This window comes from Amblyomma americanum, chromosome 10 (assembly GCF_052857255.1).
Source record: "Amblyomma americanum isolate KBUSLIRL-KWMA chromosome 10, ASM5285725v1, whole genome shotgun sequence".
Lineage (NCBI taxonomy): Eukaryota > Metazoa > Arthropoda > Arachnida > Ixodida > Ixodidae > Amblyomma > Amblyomma americanum.
The window spans coordinates 74,243,939-74,268,775 of record NC_135506.1 but is presented as its reverse complement, the minus strand read 5'-3'; the positions used below and the strand labels follow the sequence as shown (position 1 = coordinate 74,268,775).

Sequence of the window (24,837 nt, the reverse complement as noted above, 5' to 3'; positions counted from 1 at the left end):
TTCATCAAGAAAGGAACTCCTCCGGCGCCGCACACGTGCTCTCATCCCTCCGTATGCGGTAACCCTCCCCCGCGGTCTTACCCGTGCAGAGGAGGTTGCGCTTAGTAGGATACGGGTCGGGGTTACCCTCACACCATCCATCACTCGGAAGTGGCCTCAGTACCGAGAATTGTTTCCTCGGCCAGGCTGTCCGATATGTAAACACGAGAACATTGAGGCCGACATTCATCACTTACTGTGGGACTGCGCCCAGCTCTCAAGCCTACAAGGATCCGGCACCTGATGGTAACAGGTCTTTCACCAAGCAACCCTGCTTCATACATTGCCTGGACGCAGGGACCGTACCATCGTTCTCTACTGGACTTCATCAAATCAGCTAACCTTTTTTCATTCATTTAATCTCTACTACATCATTCATCACACCTTCACCCGTCATTGATTCCTCGGGCAATAAATTTCGCTTTAAAAAAAAAGTTCATTCTGCAGATTGGTAACGAGTTTCAGCACAATGACCCGTCTGTTAATCAGCGACGTACGCTGTTGACGCCACGACATGGTGTCGTCAGTGCATTCATATTCGGAGTTTTGTTCATGCTACCAGCTGAGCCTATTACAGCTGCATGAAAGCAGTGCAGAGCTTAAACACTTAGCTGATATGGAGTATATTGGTTATATTTTAAGGCGGACGTTTGCAGCAAACAGATTTTGCCATCACGCTTCAGTCCATTCTGGTCTAGATTAAACACGGTTTTCTGGCCACGACGTGATTGCTAAAGAGTGATATGAATGGCCAGAACTTCACAATTGTACCTTCATTCCTCGGATATGTGCGTAAAGTGGATGAATAATTGCAAACGCTTCTTGGAAACTGCCGTCTGCTCACTCGATCACAGCGTTTTCCCCCGCTAATAAAAAAACACATTTTGAGCGCTAATTTCGACTGTATTATAAAGCTTGAATGGCCCCATGACTGCCGCTTCAAACAACAGCTACATTGCCTCTTCTATTACCGCATATGTGACCAACGCACGCTGCAGACTGGCTATAATCGGATACAATTAAATGTGCAGTAAAGATCCGTGCACATTCAGGGCCACCGAACAGAATTCCTCCGTTAGAAAATGTAGACCACTGGTGAAACTTTTCTGTTTAGGTAAACAATCAGTCAATCACGCGTTGAAATTGTACGCTCAAGGCTTCTGACGTTTCTGGCTTGCTTGATGCAGTCCAACATTAAAAAGTTGATTTTGATGACTATTGTAATTTTAATATTACGCAGCGGACCATAGCCAGTATTACCAACTGCTGATTTTTTTTTTAGTTGTGTCCTTATAAGATCAGCCCGCAATAAATACGCATACCGTATTTACGCGAGTAAGGGCCGCACTCGTGTAGGCGCGAAATATAGCGTCAGACTGTCTGGGTCATTAAAGTAGTTTCTTTGCGCTTTCGGGTGAGTGCCGAAAGAAAAAAAAGTGAACGCGCAGAAAATTACACTTTAAAATGCTCGTCGCACTTGACCATGCTGAGTTCGCAAGTTTCAACGCCGACGGGGTTTTTGCGCGCGCGGCACTTGCGAACTAGCGATTCCATGCTCACAATCATGAAATTTATTTTGAGCCTGTAATGCAGCCAAACTTAAGCATAGGATCTTATTAATAACCAAGAATCATTTACTGCTGCTTATCCAGACTCTAAAAATCGCACCAAAGGTGCCACAACATCAAGAAGCCGCTTTGCTTTATAGAGCCGCACGTTATAACATCGGCGCCATCACCGCCTCGTCCGCCATGTCGCACTGCCGCCGCGTCACCTATAGTAGCTGGAATGACCGAATACATGTCACGTTAGGCATGGAGAAATGCAATATAATCGCTGCTTCATCATTTTAATTCACTACGGCGCTCATCCAAGAGGCACACAGCAGGCATCAACGATATATAAGCCATCCTACTACTCGCAAAAACCAGTGTCCACGGCAAGAGTTTCAAATGGCGGGCAATAACTGATGCTGTTGCCATTGCCCATGAAACTACGGCCAGCGATTAGCTATCGACGCTCCACTAAGATCCGTGTAGTTCCGTACCAAATCCGGATATCCACGGGAAGTACGAAATACGCCCAGGCACGGACGGCCGAGTCCGGACGTCTGCAGGATACACTTTCCTCTCCCGAGATTTTGAAATGCGGTAAAAAAGACAAAATTGATTACAAAATTATTTTGCGTGGTGGCAGTGAGACAGCAGCTACTGTACGATCGATGGGACGAGAGGTAAGGATCAGAGAGAGGGGGAACGTCTAATGAAAGCTGTGATACCAGCAGAAACAGAAGTATGTTTCTAGCATTGTATCCTACATTTTTTTCCCCTCGATACAGTAATGATGCTTTTCAACTTAACAGAATTTTGTACTTGAACTTCTTAAATTGTGCCTGCCTTAGCTGGCATACGTGGCGCAAATATTTCATTAAACTTCACTTATTAACCACCCACCAATAGAGCACAATGAACACACACAGAGGCATACAAGGATGAGCCCATGGCTTCAAAGGTTAGGTAACGAGGTGCGTCCATGCGCTCCACTGTTGCCCTCTTTGTGCCTTAGAGTTATCAGATTAATTAAAGCTGTTAATAATGAAGATTAACCTGCTGTCAAGAGTTCCGTGATTGCCTGCCTGCAGGATTGTATGACCATTTCTGAGAAAGTTGTACGCATGTTAATTGTTCCTTCGGTTTTCTGATAATGCCAAGGAATTAGCACTTTAAACTTATTTGTTTTAGCAGCTGCCACAAATGGTCCAAGATATATCCGTTTCCAAACGTCCAGAGGATGACAAGGTAGGCACTGAGTTGTTCGACAAAGGTCTGAGCATCTTGAATTCGCACTACATCCTAATCCTGGCATCCTAAGGACGTCGGAACGTCCGGTGTGAACGTACGAGGGACGTTCATTCGGCCGCATTTTTTTTTTTGCGCGGGACGGTCTCAGGGATGTCCACAGTTCCTATCCAGGTTCAAACTCGACGTCCATCGGACATACGAATATCCAGCAACGGATATACGTCCTTCGTGCATTCTTGGGACACCGGTGGTCCATTAATTGGGGTTGTGTCATGTTGTGCAGGCGGCCCGGCATCAAGCGAAATTAGCGGGCTGCTTCCTTCGTGTGTTTTGCGGAGCTGCAAGCTATGCAATATCAGCAACAAATGAAGGCGAACAAGACAACCGAAATGGTTACATAAAAACAAATTTATTGGGTCCTGGAGGAGGAAAAAAATTCACACCGGGGACCTCGAGAGGGGAAGAGCTCATGACGTCACTGGCCAGCGAGGCTCCCACCGTGGGACCAGAGTGGTGTTGCCCCACTGCCTCTCCCGCATTCACACATGAGGCGGAGTCTGAGAGGGATATGTCACTGTTGCTAGACGACAGATGTAGGTTCGGTGCGCGCTGACGAGAACGCGTGTGCCCGGGCTTCCGCGCCGTTTCCTCGAATTAAGCACAAGGTGTTGCACGCTTGAACCGGTTTTGCTGGTCTCGAGGGCTCCCTAGCCGCCTTTCTGCTCCGATTCGAGGAGCCTCGCAACCTTTCTTTTCTCACCAGAGACACCTGGGCTAATGACGTAGGCCGGGAGAGGTCTATTTCCTCGAAGCACTTATTGATGTCCTCATATGACTTACAATAAGGCTTGTTCCAAACTTCTAGTAACGTTGCCCACCCAACCGCGAAGTTGTCAGACGCGCGAGGAAATGACCACCAAACGGGGGAGCTTTTGTGCCGGACGAGCAAAAAGGCCCCCATCCACGAGGAGGCCTGGCTGTACCCGCGCCGGCACACGAAGGCGTCAGGTTTCGGTGACGACTCATACCTCGGCAAAATCACGAGTGCTCACTCACAAAAGTTTGGTCACCCTAAGGGCTCACTCAAACACACTCAGAGGCCTGGGTTCACTCGAAATCATAAACTCAATTAGAATTACAAGTACTCACTTGGGTTCACACAAACTCAGAAGTCATCAAGTGTCAACCACTAACAACTCGCTCAGACCCATCTGGGCTCACACACTCATTTCAACTCACGACTCATTTGGTCTCACTCATTTCAACTCACGACTCATCTGGGCTCACGCGCCCCATTTCAACTCGTGACTCAGCCAGTCTCACCTTGACTCACGACTCCTATAGGTTCACACATCGGACAGCTGAATCTGTTACGACCAACGGCCATGTTCCATCCATGCTGCATCCTATCACAGCTGAACAATATTGTGGCACTGAACTGAGATAAAAGCAGCTTTATCTCGGGCCCTTGGAAGTCATTACTTAAAAAGTGCAGGTTTAAAAAAAATAGTGTACAGTAGCGATTTAATGAAGGAAACCATTTAAACTGAAATAATATGCCTTGAGATATTTTAATATGCTTTGTCTTTTAAGCCTGACCTTGTGTATTGCATGCTTCCGATATAGTTGGAGTTTTTAGATTTATGGACCATTCGTATGAGTGGCTTTTTCATTCCGACGGCAGAATTAAACTCCAGAGAGAGTTAGATGGTCATCGCTCAACGGAAAGATTGCATGCAGAACAGCCAGTAGGTACAAAAATATGCGGTCAGTTGTTGAGCATGGCAAAACTTTTGCAAGGTTTGTTTGCCAAAATCCAAGACAAAAAAGCAAAAAGAAATCTCACAACCCCTGTGCACACTGCCTACAATTAAACAAATAATAACCCGCATTCTTTGGAGCCGCCGTGGTGGCTGAGTGGTTATGGCGCTCGGCTGCTGGCCTGAAATACGCGGGATCGATCCCGGCCGCGGTGGTCGAATTTCGATAGAGGCGAAATTCTAAAGGCCCACCATCGACATTCTAGAGGCCCGTGTGCTGTGCGATGTCAGTGCACGTTTTAAAGAACCCCAGGTGGTCGAAATTTCCGGAGCCCTTCACTACGGCGTCTCTCAGAGCCCGAGTCGCTTTGGGACGTTAAACCCCCATAAACCAGCCAACCAAACAACATTCTTTGGTCTAAATCGTGATCTGAAGTCCAGAAAACAGACTCATACGGTCCTTCAGAGGAAGATGTCCTGAGGACTTGATGAGGATCAGTAGAGAACATCCTCAGGAAAACCCAATGTCCTTACAAATTAATCCTCAGGTCGTCCTGAGGATATAGTTGTGTTGTCTGGGATAGCTACTTCTACAAGGAGGATAGGGTGAGGAGAAAGCATGCGAAAAGCCTCGTCGGAAAGCGGATGAAGAGAACACAGCGCAACGCTGAGCGCCGGATGCACGCTGGGCATTCGAAAAGCAAAATCGTGCCTGTCGAATGCATTGCGGCGCGACAGAGTCGGCGTTTCTGTCTACCTTACGAGTAATGGAATGCCTATCTCTCGTCTGCTTTACGTAACCTCAATTAATTTATTGCAGTAGTCCCTTTAATGAGTCTGTAGTAGAGTCTGTTGCACGTCTGTAGCAGCTGCAGTCAGCTTAGACTTGTTCCTCGGAAGTCAAGGGTGCAGCATGTTCTCCAATTAGATTTAGCACAGCGCGATTTCCTTCCCGGGGAAGCCATTGCGCATGCGCAGTTCGCCCTGAGGATGCCACAAGACGCCGGCCAGCTGTTTGCACGCCTGTACCGTCTGGACCAATCAGCGCGCGTGCCCTGGCGGAGTGTGAAAGCGCATCGTGCTGTGCTTTATCTAAACCCAGCAATCAGGAACTTAGCTCAGAGGTTTCATGTCCCAGCTCACTCCATCCTGGCAAGAGCCAAATTATCCACAGAAAAGCAAAGGTGCCCATGTGCTGTGCAGTGTCAGTGCATGTTAAAGATCCCCAGGAGGTCGAAATTATTCCGGAGCCCTCCACTAGGGCACCTCTTTATTCTCTCAGTCCTTCCTTTACCCCTCCCCTTACAGCCTGGTTCAGGTGTCCCGCGCCATTTCCTTCCCCCAAAAAAACCAACCAACCAAAGGTTCCAGCTCAAATGAGTGCTAGCACACACCTCCCACCCAGGGAACACGACAGCCCATTAATGTGCCCGAGGATTCGTCAACCGGGCACATAGTGACCGGTGCCCCTGGTTCGGGAGGGAGCGCCTGGTAACCTATCGTGAAATCACTCTCCACTATCGAGACTCAAATACCCACCTACGCACAAATCCCTCACCAAAGTAGAGCACGTTGCCTGTAGGCAACTTCAAACGGGAGCAATCCCAAATCCTTACATCATCTACTCCCTGGTGTATCCCGTGGAACACAATTCCCGCTAGAATCATTCTAAACCAAACGTCAATCACATTCTATTCGAGTGCCCAGAGGGCCAATCCACCTGTGAGCCTCCAAATCTGCAAGTCAGAGGGAGACTGCGTTGCTCAGCCCTGCCACGGAGGCCCAACTGTGGGAAACGGGTGGGGCCCTTGAGGTTGCCATGAAGCATGGACTTAATTACCCACCCAGGGCCGTATAGAGCAACGTTACAAGGTAATCTAGTAGTGTTGGTCGAGAGGGCCCACACACCTGCCTGACCTATCCCTCACCCCTGCCGTCTTTGTCAAATGCATGACGAATAAAAGTTTGTTCCTCCTCCTCTATTGATGCACGCCGCTGTGCCGGTTACGGCGCGTACGTGCCGCAACCACCTGGCAGCTACAGATTTGGGAGCTGTGCTGCCACCTGCTCGCGTCTGTTGCCACAAGCATGCGCAGATTTACTCCGGCAAGCGCGTGGGCGAGCAGGCACGCGGCGCGAACTCCTAGGAAGCGTCCATGGAGTTGACACATGGAAGAAGGAGAGAACTCGGGAACAACGGCTACGTCACACGTTTTCAAGCCGGATCCCCCCTACGCCCCCCTCCCCATCTCCTACTAGGCTGCCGTCTCTGCGCGCTTGCGTATGCGCAGCAGACAACGCTGCTGCACCCAGTATTACTATTGGCTGCACCAGCGGCCAAAACTCCCAGTAGTCCTTGCGAAAGCGCGTGACTTCCGGCACGATTTCTAGCGTGCAGCTTGGATACCGAGGGCCTCCTCTGAGTTCTCCTCCCTCCATGAGTCAGGACTTTGACTACGCGCGCACCGTGATGCCGTCCTGGAGGAGGCACGCCGAACCGAAACCACGCGCAGCAAGAGTTACGAAACGTGATTTGCTCGAGACGAGTACTGCGATATTTCAGATACAAAGCATTCGAATCAAATATAATTTAAATAATTTATCATTCGACCGAAATTATCGAATATTCGTACATGCCCACTAAAGATCCGTCAGTGATTTAAACGATATCTGTAGTAGCCAAAGATTGAAATAAGGAAAATACTACACACTAAGATGGGATTGGGGACAGTTTGAGGAAATCAATAGTATTTTTTCAAAGACTGTACAAACCCCCCAACCCCCACCTTCCGATCACCAGTTTTGGACCATTCAGAGTGTAGGATTTTGATATGTTGGCACAGTTTTGCAACCTGCATGACAAAAATGCCGTTTTCTGGTCTGGAATAGATTTACAGGAAACTCTTGGAGGGTGCACCATTTGGAGGGTATGGTCCCGTACAACCATGCATTTTCTAACACTAATAGCAGCAAAAAGACTGGGAAAAAGGGGGGGATTGTTTATAAAGAAAAATCTAATGGGGTGGGGTTACAAAGCTTAAACCTACCCTTGAGTACACCCAACTGTAGGACGTACACCCTGGAAGGCCAAAGTCGGCACTAAGTCGATCTTAACACCACTGAACAAAGGTGCACGGCTAGGGGTACATGCAAATGAAATTCCCTCCTACTCATAAAAAAGAAGTAAAAAATTATAAAGTGCACTTCTCTTTAAGTGCAGAAATTCGAAAGGTGTGTGCTGTCCACCATCTGCACCATCTGCTGGAACCAGCACAGTATATTGAGGGGTTTTTCAGTGGGTGCCAGAAGATGGCGCTATGACTGCACGCCAAGTACGGAGGAAATTTACCGGAAATGGAGAAAATTTGTTACTCGCTTGATTGCAACATCTGCAATTAACATGCTCATAATTACTCATGTAGGGCTCAGTACATATTTCGAAGATGTGTTTTAAGATGTGCATTCACTAGACTCAAGACGGCGGCCGAGGCTGGATTCCCACATAGGCCCCAATTTTCTTATTTCAATTACCATACAAGTGCAGACAGCCTTTGTCTACAACTTCCGTGCACGGCATTCATGAGCCAAGAAAGGCATTCGTTTTAAAAATAAACAAGAAAGCTGGGGTTGGTCACCACCTTGCAGCCATCGTTTCAGGAAAAACTCGCGTGGTTAACATACCACAACTCCAATCAGGACATCATGTAGCCCACAAGGAATGCATTGCAAAAATGAAAATATTACTGCTACGAAGAACTCAAAAATGAGTTGTACATCACCGAATTTTTTAAAGAAAACTCACTATTGTAAGTGCAAAGAATATGAACTTTTATGCGGCAAGGGCATTTGTGGCCAGTGTGTGCCACAGCACAAGGTGTTTTAGTCTACTAAAGGTGAGATCAAAGACCCATTCCCCAAGCATTTTACCCTAAATTAGTCCAGCACCAGGCCAGGGGAAAGTGTACTGGTGAATACCCGGTGGCACCGAGGATCAAACCCGGTGCATCCCACATGAGAGGCGTATGCTCAATTGCACTAGGCCATCGCTGCGGTGAGCGCAAAGAATATACTGGAATATTAGCTGCAACACTCAATGATGCATTGCTGTATTCATGTTGCTGAGGTTCAAAGAAATTCAGATACAACTGAAGAAAAAAGCGGCTTTTCCCTGTCAAAGGACTGCCTTCCAGCCAATGGCACCAGCACGCAACCTCTCTGCAATATTTAAATAAATGCTTTCACCACAACCCACAGTCACCGGACAAGACATCTAAATTTAGAGCGGAATAAGGTTTTTCTCTCTGCCCTCTTCATATCCCTTAATGTTACACCTACCATTTTCCTTTCCATAGCTCGCCGCGTTGTCCTCAACATAAGATGAACCCTTTTCGTTAGCCTCCATGTTTGTCCCATAGGTGAGTACCGGTAAGATAAAGCTGTTGTACACTTTCCGGGCGGAGCTAGTAGCCGCCAACTTTCGAGAGTATCGTCGCCAATACCGCCATGGCGTTCAAGTTACCTTTTCTCAAGCAGACACATTTTTTCACATAAATCGCCACTCGTTGCGTGAACAAAAAACATATTTAAATTTTTTGTCTTTTGATGCTCAGGTACGCGACGCTAAGGCAATTCTAATTGCAGACAAACTCGGCAACGCGTTGAAGAGTGGGCAACTCCAACTGACTTCAACGCCGTCGCTTCGATCACCGGTGCCATGGAGAGACACTCAAATGCTAAGTACCTGCACCAGTCGCTTTACAATCACCCAAGGTAAAATAAAAGGCCACTTCTGAACCAGTTGTGATGTTTGATTTTGTTCGATTGTCTGGATTAGGCGTACCCAGTGAGAGAACGATGATAGGGCTCATGATTGGATTTATTGCGCTAAGCTGTCCTATGAGTGTCATTGTAGTTAACAGGACGTCTGGCCGTGGCTACAAAAGGAGGACTAAACCTGCACACATTTCGCGCGCCATGCCTGCCTGTTTCGTTTCCTGGTGGTGCCGGGCGTTTCTTTTGGTGAGGCCGTTCAGCGGTCGTGGAGTTTTTGCCAGGGTTCAGGGTAGCTCTGCTGAGGCGCGTGATGTAAGGTTGCCGGCGCGCTGTGTGTAGGCATCTCTTTCACCTCCCCGGGAGGAGGCTGGGCAGCCTGGTTCACCAGACTGCCGGCCGAAAGCTTGTCTTTTAATTCATTTCTAAAAAATGGTGTCGATTCAATTCCCGTGGCGCTTGTACCGATTGGAGATGGAATTCTCAAAATGAAGAATCCTAAAACAATACAGGAACTGAAAAGTCTAACCAGTCACTATCTCGATATCTCTGAAGTGCGGCATTTTGGAAGGAGTGGCATTGTTTGTAAGTCGGCAAACATTGAGTGTGTGTCTAATCTGCTCCGGTGTAATACCTTAACTTCTCTGCCGGTTAAAACCTTCATTCCTGAGCAGCTTGCGTGCACTAAGGGCATTGTGTGTTGACTGGACCCGTCATCTTCAATTCAAGAAATTTTGGAGGAGTTGCAGGAAGCCGTGGAGGGAATTATTTCTGTATACCGCTGCTCTCGCGATATGACTGGAGTACATGTTGCAACGGAGTCAGTCATAACAACTTCTGCTGGTCACACGTGCCCCTCGGAGTTGAAAATTGGGCCAATTGTCTACAGAGTGTAACCGCTGCATCCTCGACCCCTGCAATATGTACCAACTGTTGGAGATTTGGACATAGTGGTACAGCCTGTAAGTCGGCGACCAGATGCAAGGTGTGTGACGAAGGTCACGTTTCCGACAGCTGCACCGCTAAACAACCAAGCTGTTGTCTATGCAATAACAGTCACAGCGCCGATGATGCCACTTGTGAAAGTCGGTCACAGGAGCAATGTTTATTGGAATTGAGCAGAATCGCTCCTCACGGGCAGACGCTTATGCACTCCTTAACCGCAGAAACCATTCCTATGCCAGCCTTGTGCGTTCCTCTACTCCTGACCTCGAGGCCACATTGTCTGCCTCCATAGTTTCAACCGTCGAAAAAGCACTCTCAGTTCTGGTCGAGCGCATGCTAAGCGGCTTCACGCAGGCGTTGTTTGATATTGTTGCAAATCAGGCTATTTCTAAACCTCAGCTCGTAGTTCCACCAGCATCAACATCACAGCAAACCTGTGCTCAAAGTTTCGTTGCCATGTCATTACCCAATGTGCAGTCTCACATGTCGCCTCTCGACAGCGTCCCTGTAAGTCTTTCTCGCAACACTGTTTGCACTAATGAAGGAGAAATGGCTTGACCTACACAGAAGCGTAGTGCTTCAACCTCTCCTTCTAAGTACTCCGTTCCCCAGCTCAAGACCAAAAAAGGGCCTTCTAGAGTGTCTTCCAAGTCAGATATGCTACAAGAGGCTGTTTCAGCCTCACATCTCGAATAATTATCATGGCGAGTGCAAGGGGTCTCCAATTAAATTGCCGCTTTATTGCATCTTCTCTTCCTGACTTAAAAATTCTTCTATGAGAACCCAGATATTGTGTTCTTGTGAGAAACTTGGCTCTCCCCTATTAACTCATTTTCTTTAAACTGTTTTCGTGTTTTCCGTGCGGACCGGAAAAGTGGTAGGGGCAGCGGGATGGTGACCCTGATTTCGTCAAAATATTGTCACCGGGTTTCAATGACTAAAAAGTAATGGATTCTGATTGCGAGCTTCTACCTATAGAGCTCACTTTGCCGCACTGCTCTACTGTGACAGTCGCAAACATATGTTATGAGCATGGCCATAACCTTCATCCGCAGACACTTGCGCTCAGTTCTCGATTTGTCCCTGGCAGGAAGAGGAGTAGGTGTAGGGGCATGGTCCACAATTGACTGTGGCACATCTAGTGACCACCTGCCAATTACTTTCACCATATTGATGAGCCCCCTCCGAAATCATGGTTCTGCCCGAAAATTAGTTAATCTTGCAGCCTTCAAATCATCTTTGCGCGCCTCCTTTACATCTGATCCTTGTCCATGTAGGAGCGACAGGGTTCAGCTAGTGTTTTCTTCTGTTTTTAAGGCTACGGAGAGCTCCCAGTTCACTGTGAGTTCCGCTGCTTGCAATAAACCCCCATCCCCATGGTGGAATGACGCGTGTGAGACAGCTGTCCGTCGTAGGAAAGCAGCGTGGAGAACTCTTTCGCATAATCAGAGCCCGGTAAATTGGGTCAACTACAAATTTTTCTCGGCCTCGTTTAAAATAACCATAGCAAAGGCAAAGGATGACTACAATCAAAATTTGAACACATAATTTTTCAAATACAAAAAATAGGAAGGCTTTGTATCGCTTTAGGAAACAGAATATGAACTCTTCAGCAGAGCTGGGCATTTCACCTAAAAAATCTGGACCTCACCTCAACCTCAAAAAGAATTTGCCGGCCTCACTCAACCTCAACCTCATCAGTTGAGGTTGAGGTCTCCTTAGGCGCCCTCACCTCACTTTCCCTGAGGCCACTGCTGACCTCACTGAACCTTACCTCAAACTCAAATTGTGAGATTGAGGTCGGCTGCTCGACCTCAGAAAAGGAACGAAAAACAAAACTAAGAGCGATTAAGAAGCTTTTATGTTCAAAACAATTATAAGAACCCTGTGAGACAGCAAAGCCAAAATGATGATGGTATTATTTATTAAGGTGTGTACAGACACTATTGATTTGCACGCAATAGGAGAAGCTTATAATCTTGGTTGAACCCTCAGAGAGTATATGGCCTGCGGGCAGGGGTGTCCCAAACGCGGTTACCACCAGTACGCCGGTGAGTACTTTATATGTACCAATATTTGGCAACCTGCTTCGTGTATATTTGTTCGTATTGGAAGCCTCTCGCTCATTCACGCATGAACCGGCAATTGTCAAACACAGCGCTTCTACGCCATCTACCAGAAATTGGGAGGAGGGGGGATGTATTGACCATACTCTTTTCAGGTTGAGAATAGTTACCGAATATAAAGAAACTGGTCGTCGATGCACTTTCTAATGCGACGGTTATGCAGACGCTTATCAGTATATTTCTATTTTCTAGCTCCATCCGGCACAGCGAGAATGACCTTTTCAGTCCTCTGTATGTTGCCTTCGAAAACACTTAACAAGCTGCGACTGTAATACACCAACAGAGGCACGTTGCATTAATGTCTGTGTAGAAGCGAGCGGCTGCTTTTGTTAATGCGAAAGCATTAGATGGCTCACTTCCAAAGGTCACATCCGCTAAAAAGTGTCCGCAAGAAACGGCGCCATGCGACGCCACGAGCTGATGAGTCACGCAAAGAAGATAATTACGTCACATAATCAATTAATGCTAATTAATAGAATCAGGTAATGCTAAGACTAATTAGTATTATTAGTGATAACACCATGTGAGTGTTGCGTCATACCAAGTCACGGGAAAGCGATGTAATGTGCCGTCAAACCTAGTCACGTGACGACGCTGTAATATGACATCACACCTGCTCACGTGTCAACAATGTAATTTCTCGTCATACCAGGCCCCCATCCACACCCTTCCACCCCCATTGCAAGATCCATATGGATCCCACATAAGAACACATGCGTGCATGACGCATTTCAAGGTGTGCCCACAACTCGGTCCACATTAACTACATTCGTATTGTTCAGCAGGTAAACACGCCAGTTCTCATGTATATCATACAGCAAAGATCATGCAACGACACATGCCTTTGACTCTCGAGAAGATGGTGATGATGATGATGATGCTAACAGTGTATCCTTATGAGCCCGGAAAAGTCTGATATACCGCTACCAAATTAAATGTTGCCAGAATATTGATTAAATATTGTACATTTCCCAGCAACCGAAGACAATTATTGTGTGGGGAAATAGGAATACCTGCAGCTAATAATTAAGGATGATGATGTTGATGTTCCTGGCAGGTCAAGACCCTCCCCCATTTCCGCTACTTCCCTCCAGCAGGCGATGGCAATGGTTTCGAAATCCTGGGAATTCTCCGATGACTCGGTGAACCCGAGGCATTTTGAAAGGGCTAGATTACGTCTACGAACACTGTGCCAACTGTTAAAATCACATGGGTCAATATAACTGCCATAGAATGGGCAGCGTGAACCGCTCTCTGTCAAGAGCACCATGGCTCTCCGCTAAAATTTGCCCGCAGCGGAATATTTTTCCGAGCCTCCCCCCCCCCCCCCCCCTCCCCTCCTCTTACCGACCCACCCAGGGGAAAAAAGCCGCTTAAGTACTCATACACCTCAACAGAATTCTGGGTACCATTTTGTCAACCAGTCTCAGACAAGCTGCTTTAAGTCAATCACTTGTTTTCCTTCAAAACTGAACTAACCAATGGTACAGAAGCATATTCGACGTTTTTTACCCACCCCGCCGCGGTGGCTCAGGGGTTAGGGCACTCGACTACTGATCCGGAGTTCCCGTGTTCTAACCCGACCGCGGCGGCTGCGTTTTTATGGAGGAAAAACGCTAAGGCGCCTGTTTGCTGTGCGATGTCAGTGCACGTTAAAGATCCCAAGGTGGTCGAAATTATTCCGGTGCCCTCCACCACGGCACCTCTTCTTCCTTTCTTCTTTCACTCCCTCCTTTATCCCTTCCCTTACGACGCGGTTCAGGTGTCCAACGATATATGAGACAGATACTGCGCTATTTTCATTTCCCCCAAAACCAATTATATTATTATTATTTTACCCACGAGCACCGCGCGAGCATTCTGTGAAGCCGTTTAAGGTGAACGATGTGTCTCTGCAATATGGGTAAAATAAAGATATCGTGTAGTGCCTGGCCGTCAGCAAGGCAGGCCGCCAACCTAACTGATCCCATACGAGAATAAAAAAAAGTGATTATAAACATACAAACAAATATCGGACACTAAAAACAGAAGCGAACAACAGTGTGCCAAATTAAGCGTCATATTAGAAGCTTTCAAACGATGACTTAGCAGCGCATCGAGAGTATGTAATCAGTTCCTTTCACACATCTTCTTTAAGAAAAAGGAAATCAATCAGCTACAACATCATCACAGACTTTTTCGCCACTGCAACACCGCTATGCTGGTGCGTTCGCGTCGTATCGCGGTGTTTCGGCATAATAAGCGAATTTCCGCGGAGCAAGGAACAGGAGACCAAAGAGAGGTTATTCCGAAAGATACAAAATAAGCGAAGTTATATTTGCATCTCCTTGCATTACGTAATGAGAGTATACGGAATTAGTGCGAGATTCGAAAGGGGAAGTCACCGATCAAAATCTTCGACGGTGTTATACAGGTTTTTCTTGCTTCGTGCTTTCTTTAATCAAATCAGCAGGTGTCCTTGTTAGGAACCACCTGAATCACATTCTCTCTCCTGTGCCGAATACTCCAGTTTCTGTTAAGTCAGCTTGTAATGTACAGCAGAATCCCCTTTATTTGACTACAAGGCAAGAGCCATGACGTCAGCGCCGGCAACGAGCATGAAGACGAAGCAGTCTTGCTTTGGGCCATCCGCGCTGCGACGAATTTATTGCATGCTTGTTGGACTGAAATTATTTGTTTGCGGCATCAAACAAAGCTACCGCGGGTCAACGTGAGCTACGTGCTTTGCGCGCTCTCGGGCGGTTGAGCCGACCGGCAGGCAGCCAGGTGCTACGCCAGCGGTGCAAGGAGGAGGGAGAGTGACGTGCTGTGACAGCAACACCCCTTCCGGGAAGTCCAGAGGGGTGCGTCTTCCTGTATGCTCGGACTGAACGGACATTACGGTGCAGCACCAGCCGCTAAGGGGGAACTGTGGCATCCGGCTGTCCGAACAGGGGAACCCTAACACCAAGCGTCATTGCATGAACACTACAGTGATGCGCTGCAACTCCGCTTCGGAAGCGGCACTCGCCGGCGTAAGGTGTGGCAACTGCAATAAGTCTCGACCTCAAAATTTCGACCTCACTGAATAACGAAATCACTCAACCTCAAACTCACTCGTGAGGTTAAGGTCTGATTTGGTGACCTCACTCACAATATTTCAAGCCGTCTCCGACCTCACCTCAAGACGTGAGGTTGAGGTCATTTTGAGGTTGAGGTCGACCTCATGAGGTCGAAACCTCAGAGGTTGCCCACCTCTGCTCCTCAGCCATGCAGATAACCAGTCTGGTGGTGCTCTCCCCACATTAGGCGAAAGATGAGTTAGAGCGAGTTGCTCAAGGGCTTGCTTCACGTTTTCAGGAGCAGAGTAGGGTCCCTTTGTTCGCCCCCTACCTCTGCTCAGACTATGTTGTGGTTTACAAATCAGAGTTAACAACTGCAGTTTCTTTAATGCAATCCACAGCTCCGTGTTGGGATGGTGTTACGGTCGGTACGTTGAAAATATTAGCGCAAGACTTCACTCAGGACCTCCTCGACGTGGTCAATACACCTTAGGAAACTGCATGGTGTCCGCACTCCTGGAAGGTGGCGAAAATAATATTGCTCTTAAAAGATTCAAAGGAAGGCTTCCATATTGTTAACATTCGGCCGATAGCTCTAACATCCAATTTGGTAAAGCTCTTAGAAAGAATTGTGCGCAGCCCCCTATCAACGCATGTTTCAGTAGTGAACGCACTGACCTCTGCCCAGATTGGCTTTCGCCGGGGATGCTCCATTTGGTCTGCCCATGTCGATTTAGAGAGCAGAGTCCACCTTGCTATGCGCAAGAAAGAAGTGTCACCATTAGTGACGCTTGACATTGCTAAAGCGTATGACAGTGTTGAATATTCGATCCTTCTCTCTAAAAAAGCATTATTACAGCCGCCGTACGTACTACATTTATGCATGGATCCGGGAATCTTTAACCGGACGACAGTTCTTTTGCTCTGACGGTTCCTTCACCTCAGACACCCATGCCCAAATTAGAGGCGTGCCACAAGGTTCTGTACTTTCGCTACTTGTATTCAATTTGCTGATGTGCGACATTCCTGTGCACCCTGATGTTACAGATATGTTTGTGCAGACGACATAGCCTTCTTTGCTTCTGCAGCAGACATTCATGCCCTATATTGTTCTCTCAAGGATTACCTCAATGCGCTCGAGGTTTGGCTGGATACATTAAATTTGGTATTAAATGTGGTCAAAAGCAGCCTGATGGTTTTTAAAACCAACATGCCTCTACGTATATCGCTACACTATCGCTCGGACAGCATACCTCAGGTAGAATCTTTGAGGTATCTAGCCGTCATTTATGACGCCAATTTCGATTGGCGGCCGCACATCAAGACTAACGTTGAGAGAGGAGAGCGTGCACTAGGTAGACAACAACGGATAAGAAATAGGAAATTCGCCATGCGCCGGGACACGCTTGTGTTTCTCTACAAAGCCTATGACAGACCCATTTTGGAGTTTGGCTGCATACGTTTTTCTCTCTCCCCTAAATGTAAGCTTCATCCGTTGCTGCTCTTAGAAAGGCGCGCACTGCGCCTCTGCCTAGGTCTTGCTCAATCAGTTTCTACCGCAGTTCTGTACCTGGGGGCTCTTATTCCCGACCTTAACTCCCGTTTTCACCTTTTAACTGTCAGGACTTTTTTGCGGCCATTTGAGTCGGCTCCTGGTGTGGCTACACCTATTTTCATCTCGCACCCAGCACTTTTTCTCATTCCTCATTGGTCAAGGTTCCGCCTCCCTCAGTTTGTATATACTCAGAACCTTTCATCCAACATTGGTGTGGATCTCAATTTTGTATGCAGAGTTGGTTGGGCAGCGTTCCCTGTGGATGTTCCTTTTGATTATATTTTCCCACATAATACGAAGCATCTGACTGCAAGTACATTAACTGGAATCCTCTTTGATCACCTTTCCCAGTACCCGCAACATACTGTAATTGCTACAGATGCGTCTGGGGCCGACCGGAAGGCAGGGGCTGGTATTTTTTCAGTCTCTCTCGTGGCGCTTTTTCGTTAGAGTCTCGGATTACACAACCGTATTTCTAGTAGAGTTTATGGATCTGGGGCTGGCCGCTTTGAAAATTTCCACTACTGTTTCTCGGGTGGTATTCCTCTCAGATTGTCTCTCTGTTTTTCTGGCGCTGGAGTCCACACGAGACGCATTTTTGAGGCGCTCATTAAGGTTTTTTTTTTATTCCTGGATGGGTGAAAGAGGTGCGCTTCGTTCGGATACCAGGTCACTGCGGTATTTAACAAAATGAAGCAGCAGACTTTTTAGCAAAATCAGCTCTAAATGCACCAGTTGCATGTAGCATCCCTAATCTTGTTCTTTTCGGTATGACTTGATTTCAGCGTTTTCATTTTATAACCACCGCGTGAAACGGTCCCTTACTCACTACTGTTGACTACCAACATCTCATGTACCCATGGAAGACTCGTGCGTGTAAAACCCGGCAGTGTGAGGTAGCGATGACACTCATGCGGTGCAGGTTTGCCCGTTTAAATCTTCACTTATGTAGATGCGGGTTCAGTGCCACAAACTTTTGTGCGGCTTGTGGTGAAGTAGAGACATTGGGGCATTTCTAACTATCTTGCCGGAGATTTGCACATCAGAGGAGAGCACACCTAGAAATTCCCTTTACGATGTTCGGTCTCACTTTGTCGGTTCCCCTCCTCCTCTCTTTCGGCGCGAGCACCAGGGGTTTTGCATTGCATCAAGTTTGCGAATACCTCCACAATTATACAAGAGCTATCGACAGATTCCCTTGCTAATTGTTTCCAAATTTCCGCATTCGAAAGAGCGTTTGGGTATTATCATATATTTAATTATTTAATTCTCACATATTCTCTCCCGATATTTTCTTTCTTCTTTTTCTTTTAAATTACTCTGATATTTCACCCAAGGCGCAATCATTGCATCCGTGTATAATATGCACCCTTCAGGCAGATACGCTGCTGATCCCGACGGGGAAAAAGTGGGGCGATTGTCAGTGAGCTGGCAATAGGACCACGGTGGAAGTGTCTTTAAACGATGAAGTTTGAGAGACTGTTTTCGAGCTCTATTTGCCACCCGTTGGTCGATGATTTCACTGAGTGTATTAAGTTGGGCGAACTCCTGTAGCACAGGTATGGGTGTTAAACAAGGCAGATATGTTATGACGCGCATAGCCTCACGATTGATAGCTTCAAGGGAGTCCCACTGTCTGCGGGTGAGACGTTGAAATTGTGCCTGATATACTATTCGTGGCTGAAGGATAGAGCGCACAAGCTGGCGGGCCGTATGAGCACGTGCGCCACCAGAGCGCATAGCTATGCGACGAATCAGACCTAGAGTAGCGTGAGCCGATTTACGGGTGGCTGTCAGCCACGGGGTGCCAGTCCCAGATGTATGGAGGAGAAGACCAAGAATACGAACAGTTTCTACCTGAGGAATCACAGAATTATGTACCGTAAAATTTAAAGCGGGAGCTTTCCGTGAGGCGGCTTTATTTCCAATTCGAATGAAACATGATTTAGTAGGAGAGAGTGTTAACCCAGAGGTGGGAGGCGAGATGTCAATACATCCAGCGTGTGTTGAAGGATCGACTGATGAATAGACGCATCTGGATGACAGCTACACAAGTTGATATCATCGGCATATGCAAGCACGCGGATAGAAGGGATGGTCTCTAGGGCTCGAACGAGAGGAATTAAAGCCACAATAAATAATGTGGGGGCGAAAACGGAGCCCTGCGGCACTCCTCTATTGGAAGTGAAATTACCAAAGGGCTTTCCGTGGACACGCACGCTGAAGGTTCGATTTGCTAAAAAGGCGTGAATGGAGAGGAGGAACCGGTGAGGGAGAACAAGAGTTTGAAGGGAGGCAAGAATGGAGAGTGAAGGATGTTATCATATGCCTTTGTTATATATGTAGCGATTACGGTTCGTACAAGGTGACTCTGCGGAGAGTGATCAAGCACGTCAGCAGCCAAAGAAGCAAAGCCGTCCTCCGTTCTAATTTGTGGGCGGAAACCAATTTGGGAATCTGGGTAACAATCATGGGATTCCAGCCACCATGATAAGCGTGCGGCTAGAATGTTTTCATAAAGCTTGCAGATGGTAGGGGTAAGAGAAATTGGACGAAGGGCCGAGAGAGATACTGGAGGCTGACCTGACTTGGGTATTGGAACCACGATAGAATGCTTCCAGTCTCCCGGCATGACGCCAGAAAGCCACACTTCGTTAAAAGTATCAAGTAGGGTTTCCAAAGCCCTCCCTTCCAAGTTACGGAATAAGGAGTTAGGTATGCCGTCGTGCCCGAGAGTAGTAGCAGTTTTTAAACGGTAAATGGAGGCCAGCAGCTCTGCCATGGTGAGGTCAGAAGTACTCCCATCGGAGGGCTCTCTTACCGATAAGTCAGGTGGAGACGTAGCGGTGCAGTCATGGTTTGGAAAAAATTGACGGGCCGCTTGTTGTGCAAATGTGTCCTCATCCACATTTAGCGCGAGGCGAATGCTCTCTGTGTAATCTGCAACCTGAGAAGGGCGCTCCATGGCGTGAAACACTCTCCAAAGATGTCGATTGCCCTGCGTAGAGGACAGGCGGGCACACCATGCAGCCCAGCGTTGCCTGCCTAGCCGCTTTGCATAGCGCCGCGCCCGTGCGGTAGCGCGGTGAAGAGTAAGAAGAGCCAAAAGGTCATCGGGGTGACGAGTAGCGTAAAGATCCGCCTGGCGACGAAGAGCCCACAGATTCAAGAGATGTATGTCCGGGTTTGGGTCGTCTTCATTTACAGTAGTGGTAATAGTGGGAGTTGCGAGAACAGCAGATAGAGTAGACAATCCTAAAGAGGGGTTGAATGTAGATAAATGATTGTCTGCGCGTACAGAGTCCCATGATGTTATTCGTACAGTGCGGCGTATTTTCCGTAGACGCGTAGGCGTGAGGGAGATAAAAATAGGGCTGTGATCGCTACCCCAAGTATCAGAATCAACAGCCCAACGAGGGTTACCGGGGCCTAACCACCAAGTCAAATCAGGTGAATACGGGCCACATCGTGGGCGGGTAGAAGTATTCGGGTGGTTTAAAAGTTGAAAGGAATGATCCGAAAAGCTCCCTTGGATGTGTGAACCCCTTGATGAATCCGATGGGTAACCCCATGCAGTGTGTGCGCCGTTGAAGTCGCCACCAACTAGAATAGGGATACCCGAGTTGGTAGAACGTAGAAAACGAACCCATCCCAGATTGGGAGATGCGGAGCCAGTACGACTATAAAAAGAAACTAGAATAAGGGGTTTGCGTGCAGGTTTTACGAGAAGGGCGACTACCTCTTGACGTGTGTTGCACCACCGTGAAAGGTCGAGCGGTGTGTGCGGAACTGAACTGTTAATATAAATTGCAGATTTACCTGGGCTGAGGGAGGAGACGGTGCAACGGCGATCAGGGATAGATGGTGAATGGTATGCGCAGAAACCTGAAAGGCGTGGCAGTACATTATGCTCTTGCAGTAGTAACGCCCATGCCCTCAGCTTTCCGTTGCGAAGGCGGATGTTCACTTCAGAGGCCTTACTAGCGAATCCTCGACAGTTCCAGTGCACCACCACCGAGGATGCGCTATCCATGACGAGGCCGAAGAGCTTCCACGATGAGGGATGTCACCTGATTCATCAGCACTAATATCTTATCCACTGTCGGGGTAGTCACGGCTAACAGGTGGTCGGCACCTGCTTGTGGCCAATGCTTACCCTAGGTGATTCCTCTGATGATTGCTCCCGAGTTATGAGAATTCTTCGAGAGCATTGAGAACGACGATGTTCCAGGCGCTGGGTGAGTTCAGCTAGTCGGCGGCGAGCCTCCGCGATAGCATTGTCTAAAGCTGTGTCTTCATCTGTGGTATCCACATGTGATGGATGCACTGGACGTTTTGGCGTACCATTTGATCCGGGAAGGTGAGCCGCTTGTGCATATGTACACTGGCGAGGAGACGTATGGTGAGCAGCAGGCTCAGATAATGGAAGTTCAGGGAATTCGTTGTCGTCACATGCGAGAGCTGCAAAGCGATTACTTGTAGGAACATCCATTTTTCCAGGCGACTTGTGAAACTTCTTCGCTTGCTTCTTCTTTGGACAAGCGGGGAGCGAATGTCATGGTCCGGCGATTTGCACAAGGCACAATGAGCTGTTGGTTCATTCATGTCGGCCACAGCTGCTGGATTAGGGCAGGTATTTTGCATATGTCCTTCTTTGTGGCAGTGATAGCAAAAAATACGACGAGGTCGGAAGGGCTGTGGTTTGACGATCGCACCGTAGTAGGTAAGGTACTTCGGGAGAGTCCACGGGCCTTGCAGGATGAGCAGGTATGAGCCCCGGCGACCCATAGGCCGTGCTTGCAGTATAACATGAGTTGAGCAGCGAATATTTTCGCGCACCTCCTCGGGAGGGCTCCTGCTGTCGACATGATAAACCATGCAGCGGAGTGTGTCAGGACCAGATGCAAAATATATTTGCACCGGGACATGCTTGCTGTCATCCAGGGGGATCCGCGTAACTGCGCAAAGTTTCTGGGCGTCCATCAAGGATGACAAGTTTACCGTGATGGTGTTCGATGGGCGATGGACGACAAACCCGCAGTAGTTCGAAGAGCCAAGGGCATGGTCAATTGTGGCTTGAACATTCCGGGCAGGGATGACAGTCATATCAAAGCGCAATGTAGGCTTGATGGTAACGCGGAACGAGTTCGCAGCAGGCGGAAGAGAGCCTTGTCTCACGGGAGGCATCTGTGGAGGAGGCTCAGACGCTGGTGACGGCCCTTGGTGGGAATACTGAATTGGCGCGACAGGCACAGTTTCTTGAGGGAGTGCCACGGGCACGGAGGCGGTAGAGCAGTCCATGTCACAGGCCAAAGTCGTAGCATCGGAAGACGGCGCAGGCTGGAGGCCCAGAGGCGCTGACGATTGCGTGGACGTGGAGGCTGCGTCAGGTGGCAACACAGCGGGCATCCGCGTAGCTGTCGTCGATAACGCAGAATCCATGCAGACGCGTAGCGCGGCCTCGCTCGGCAGCGCCGAGCTAAGCCTAGCTTGCCCCTGAGGGTTCCGGTTGGGTTTTCTCGCTTGAGAAGGGGCGCTACCAGCGCGCGTAGCGAGCGGACGCATGGGACATCGGCTACGGCGATTTTCGACCGTGGCGGCGGACCAACGCGTTGGATTCCGACAATTTTAGACTTGACAGGACCGGCAAGTCAGCCGGCATGCAGGGAGACCACTCCCAACCCGGTGGGCTGATTTGTTGACCTTTTTTAGCGTTTTTTCCTCCCATCCACCATAGCGCCGCGACGCAGCTTCAAGGCTGAACGCCGGCGTTCGGCGGCGGGGAGGCCGCTCCAGGCCAACATGGCAAGCGCAAACCAGCAACGCGGCTACGACCCGGAAGGCATGGCATGGTCAACTGTGCCGCAGACCAGTCGGGACCAAGCCTGCAACGCTAATGTGATCCTGGCTTTTGAAGAAAGAGCCCAGAAACTCCAAGCCTGCGCGCAAGGGAAGGCCACGTCAGCCCACGGAGGCCACCATGCGCAACCCGACAAGGCATCCGATGAGCGCGCAGCCGGAGGCCCAAGGCAAGTCAAAGCTGCATGAAAACCCAAGTTTCTCTGCAGATTTAGACCAGACGATGTGGTGCTAATCATCAAACCATTGACGGCGACAAGCTTGAAGAACTTACAACACGGTGAGCTAGGCCTAGCCCTACGACAACGAGTCGGGGAGGCCGAAGCGGACAACTTTTACTTCACAATATCCCCGGACCAAACCCTGATCATTGTGGGCACGTCGAGCATCCACGCGGCAGACAAACTGGTCGGGGACGTTGCGATAAAAATCCAAGAAGGAGCAGACCTCCATTTGCACGGGCACGTAAAACAGAGCGAAGACAACGTGGTTCACGGAGTCATCACAGTGGCCAATCTGGAAACCACCGAGTCCCTGCGAGGGAAGGTGAAAAGCTTTCACGGAGAAAGCACCATCCTGGAGATCCGAAAGTTCGGAACTTCGAGCAAAGCCAGAATCACCTTCGAAGGCATGTACAAGCCCAGAGCTGTATTGTACAACGCGCAAGTCATACCGGTAGCAACGTACCGCCGCACCATACCAGCGTGTAACTTGTGCGGCACGGTGGGACATAGGCCAGATACCTGCCCGACACCGAGACAAAAAAAACTGCTGACTCTGCGGAACGCTAGCCCCGTTTGTGGAGGGGGTGCGGTCCCCTCACGTGTGCAAACCAAAATGTGCGGTGTTTTGCGGCGAACACGCCACGAACTCCAGAGACTGCACGGCGAAATTCCGCACGAACGCGCAGCAGCAACCCAGCAATCAGGAGAAAAAGAGGAGGAAAAAGAAGAAAAAAAACAAGAAGAAGAAGGGAGGAAGCGGGAATCTCCCGCCCCCTCCACCTAGCAGGGAGTCGACTTCTGATCAACCCAAGCAAAAGAGGACCTGGGCCAGCATAGTCCAGACCGGGAAGCGGCAGGTGAGTGGGACCGCCTCTCCTCCTCCTCCTCCTCCTCCTCCCAAACCTTCCTCTCCACCCACACCCAACCCAGTAGAAACCGAGTTACGAAACCAGATATCAGCCCTAAAAGCGCAGATCGCGGTGCTAACGAGCAAACTAGAAAGTGCGCTAGCTAAACCCCAGCCACCTCAGCAAGAGGAGGCGATGGAAAGCGACACAGAACCTAGTCTTGAAAATAAACTAGAAGCTATGATGAGAAGGGTCCAGGAATCCATTCCCACCATAGTCTCACAACAGATAGCGAAAGCGATGACGGTTCGCAAATACGCTAACACGAGGAGACTCCAGAATCCCCGAGCCTACAGGATGCGTAGGGTGCTGAGCGAGGACGAGGAGGAAGACCACCAGGAGCAATTTCCCCTCCAGAATAACAACAATCTCCAGACACAACATGGCGAGACAAACTAAAGAGAGTCCCATAACATTAACGCAGTGGAATAGTCGAGGCTTGAAATCGAGGACTAAGAGAGCGGATCTTAGGATGCACCTGTCTACGTACGAGCATACTCCGGCAGTAGTGGCCGTACAGGAACCTGGCGGGAACGTGAGCCTCACAAACTACAAAACGTTCCAACTCGACCCCCTAACGTGCATCTTTGTGCACAAAAATTTCACTGCAAATTTGGTAGATCTGGAATTACAAACCAGCTTTTCGTACGTGATGGGGACTCTTCTGCCACTGAAAAAGGAGGATTCGCCGCTACACATCCTTAACGTATACTGCCCACCTAAAGCAAAAAACGTAACCTTCTCCACACTCCTGAGCAGAGCTATCAGGGAAGCAGGACGAGACCCGCTACTAGTAATGGGAGATTTCA

General features: G+C 48.7%; 1 protein-coding gene across 1 annotated transcript in view; it reads left to right on the top strand.

The window, feature by feature from the left end:
• Window positions 1-24,427, top strand: part of LOC144108419 (uncharacterized) — a 36,818-nt gene extending 12,391 nt beyond the window's left edge. The window contains exons 5-6 of the mRNA XM_077641661.1: window positions 22,775-23,066; window positions 23,773-24,427. Of these exons, the coding sequence (XP_077497787.1) occupies window positions 22,775-23,066; window positions 23,773-24,427 (947 nt within the window). The remainder of the gene's footprint in view (window positions 1-22,774; window positions 23,067-23,772) is intronic.
• Window positions 24,428-24,837: the final 410 nt, after the last annotated feature.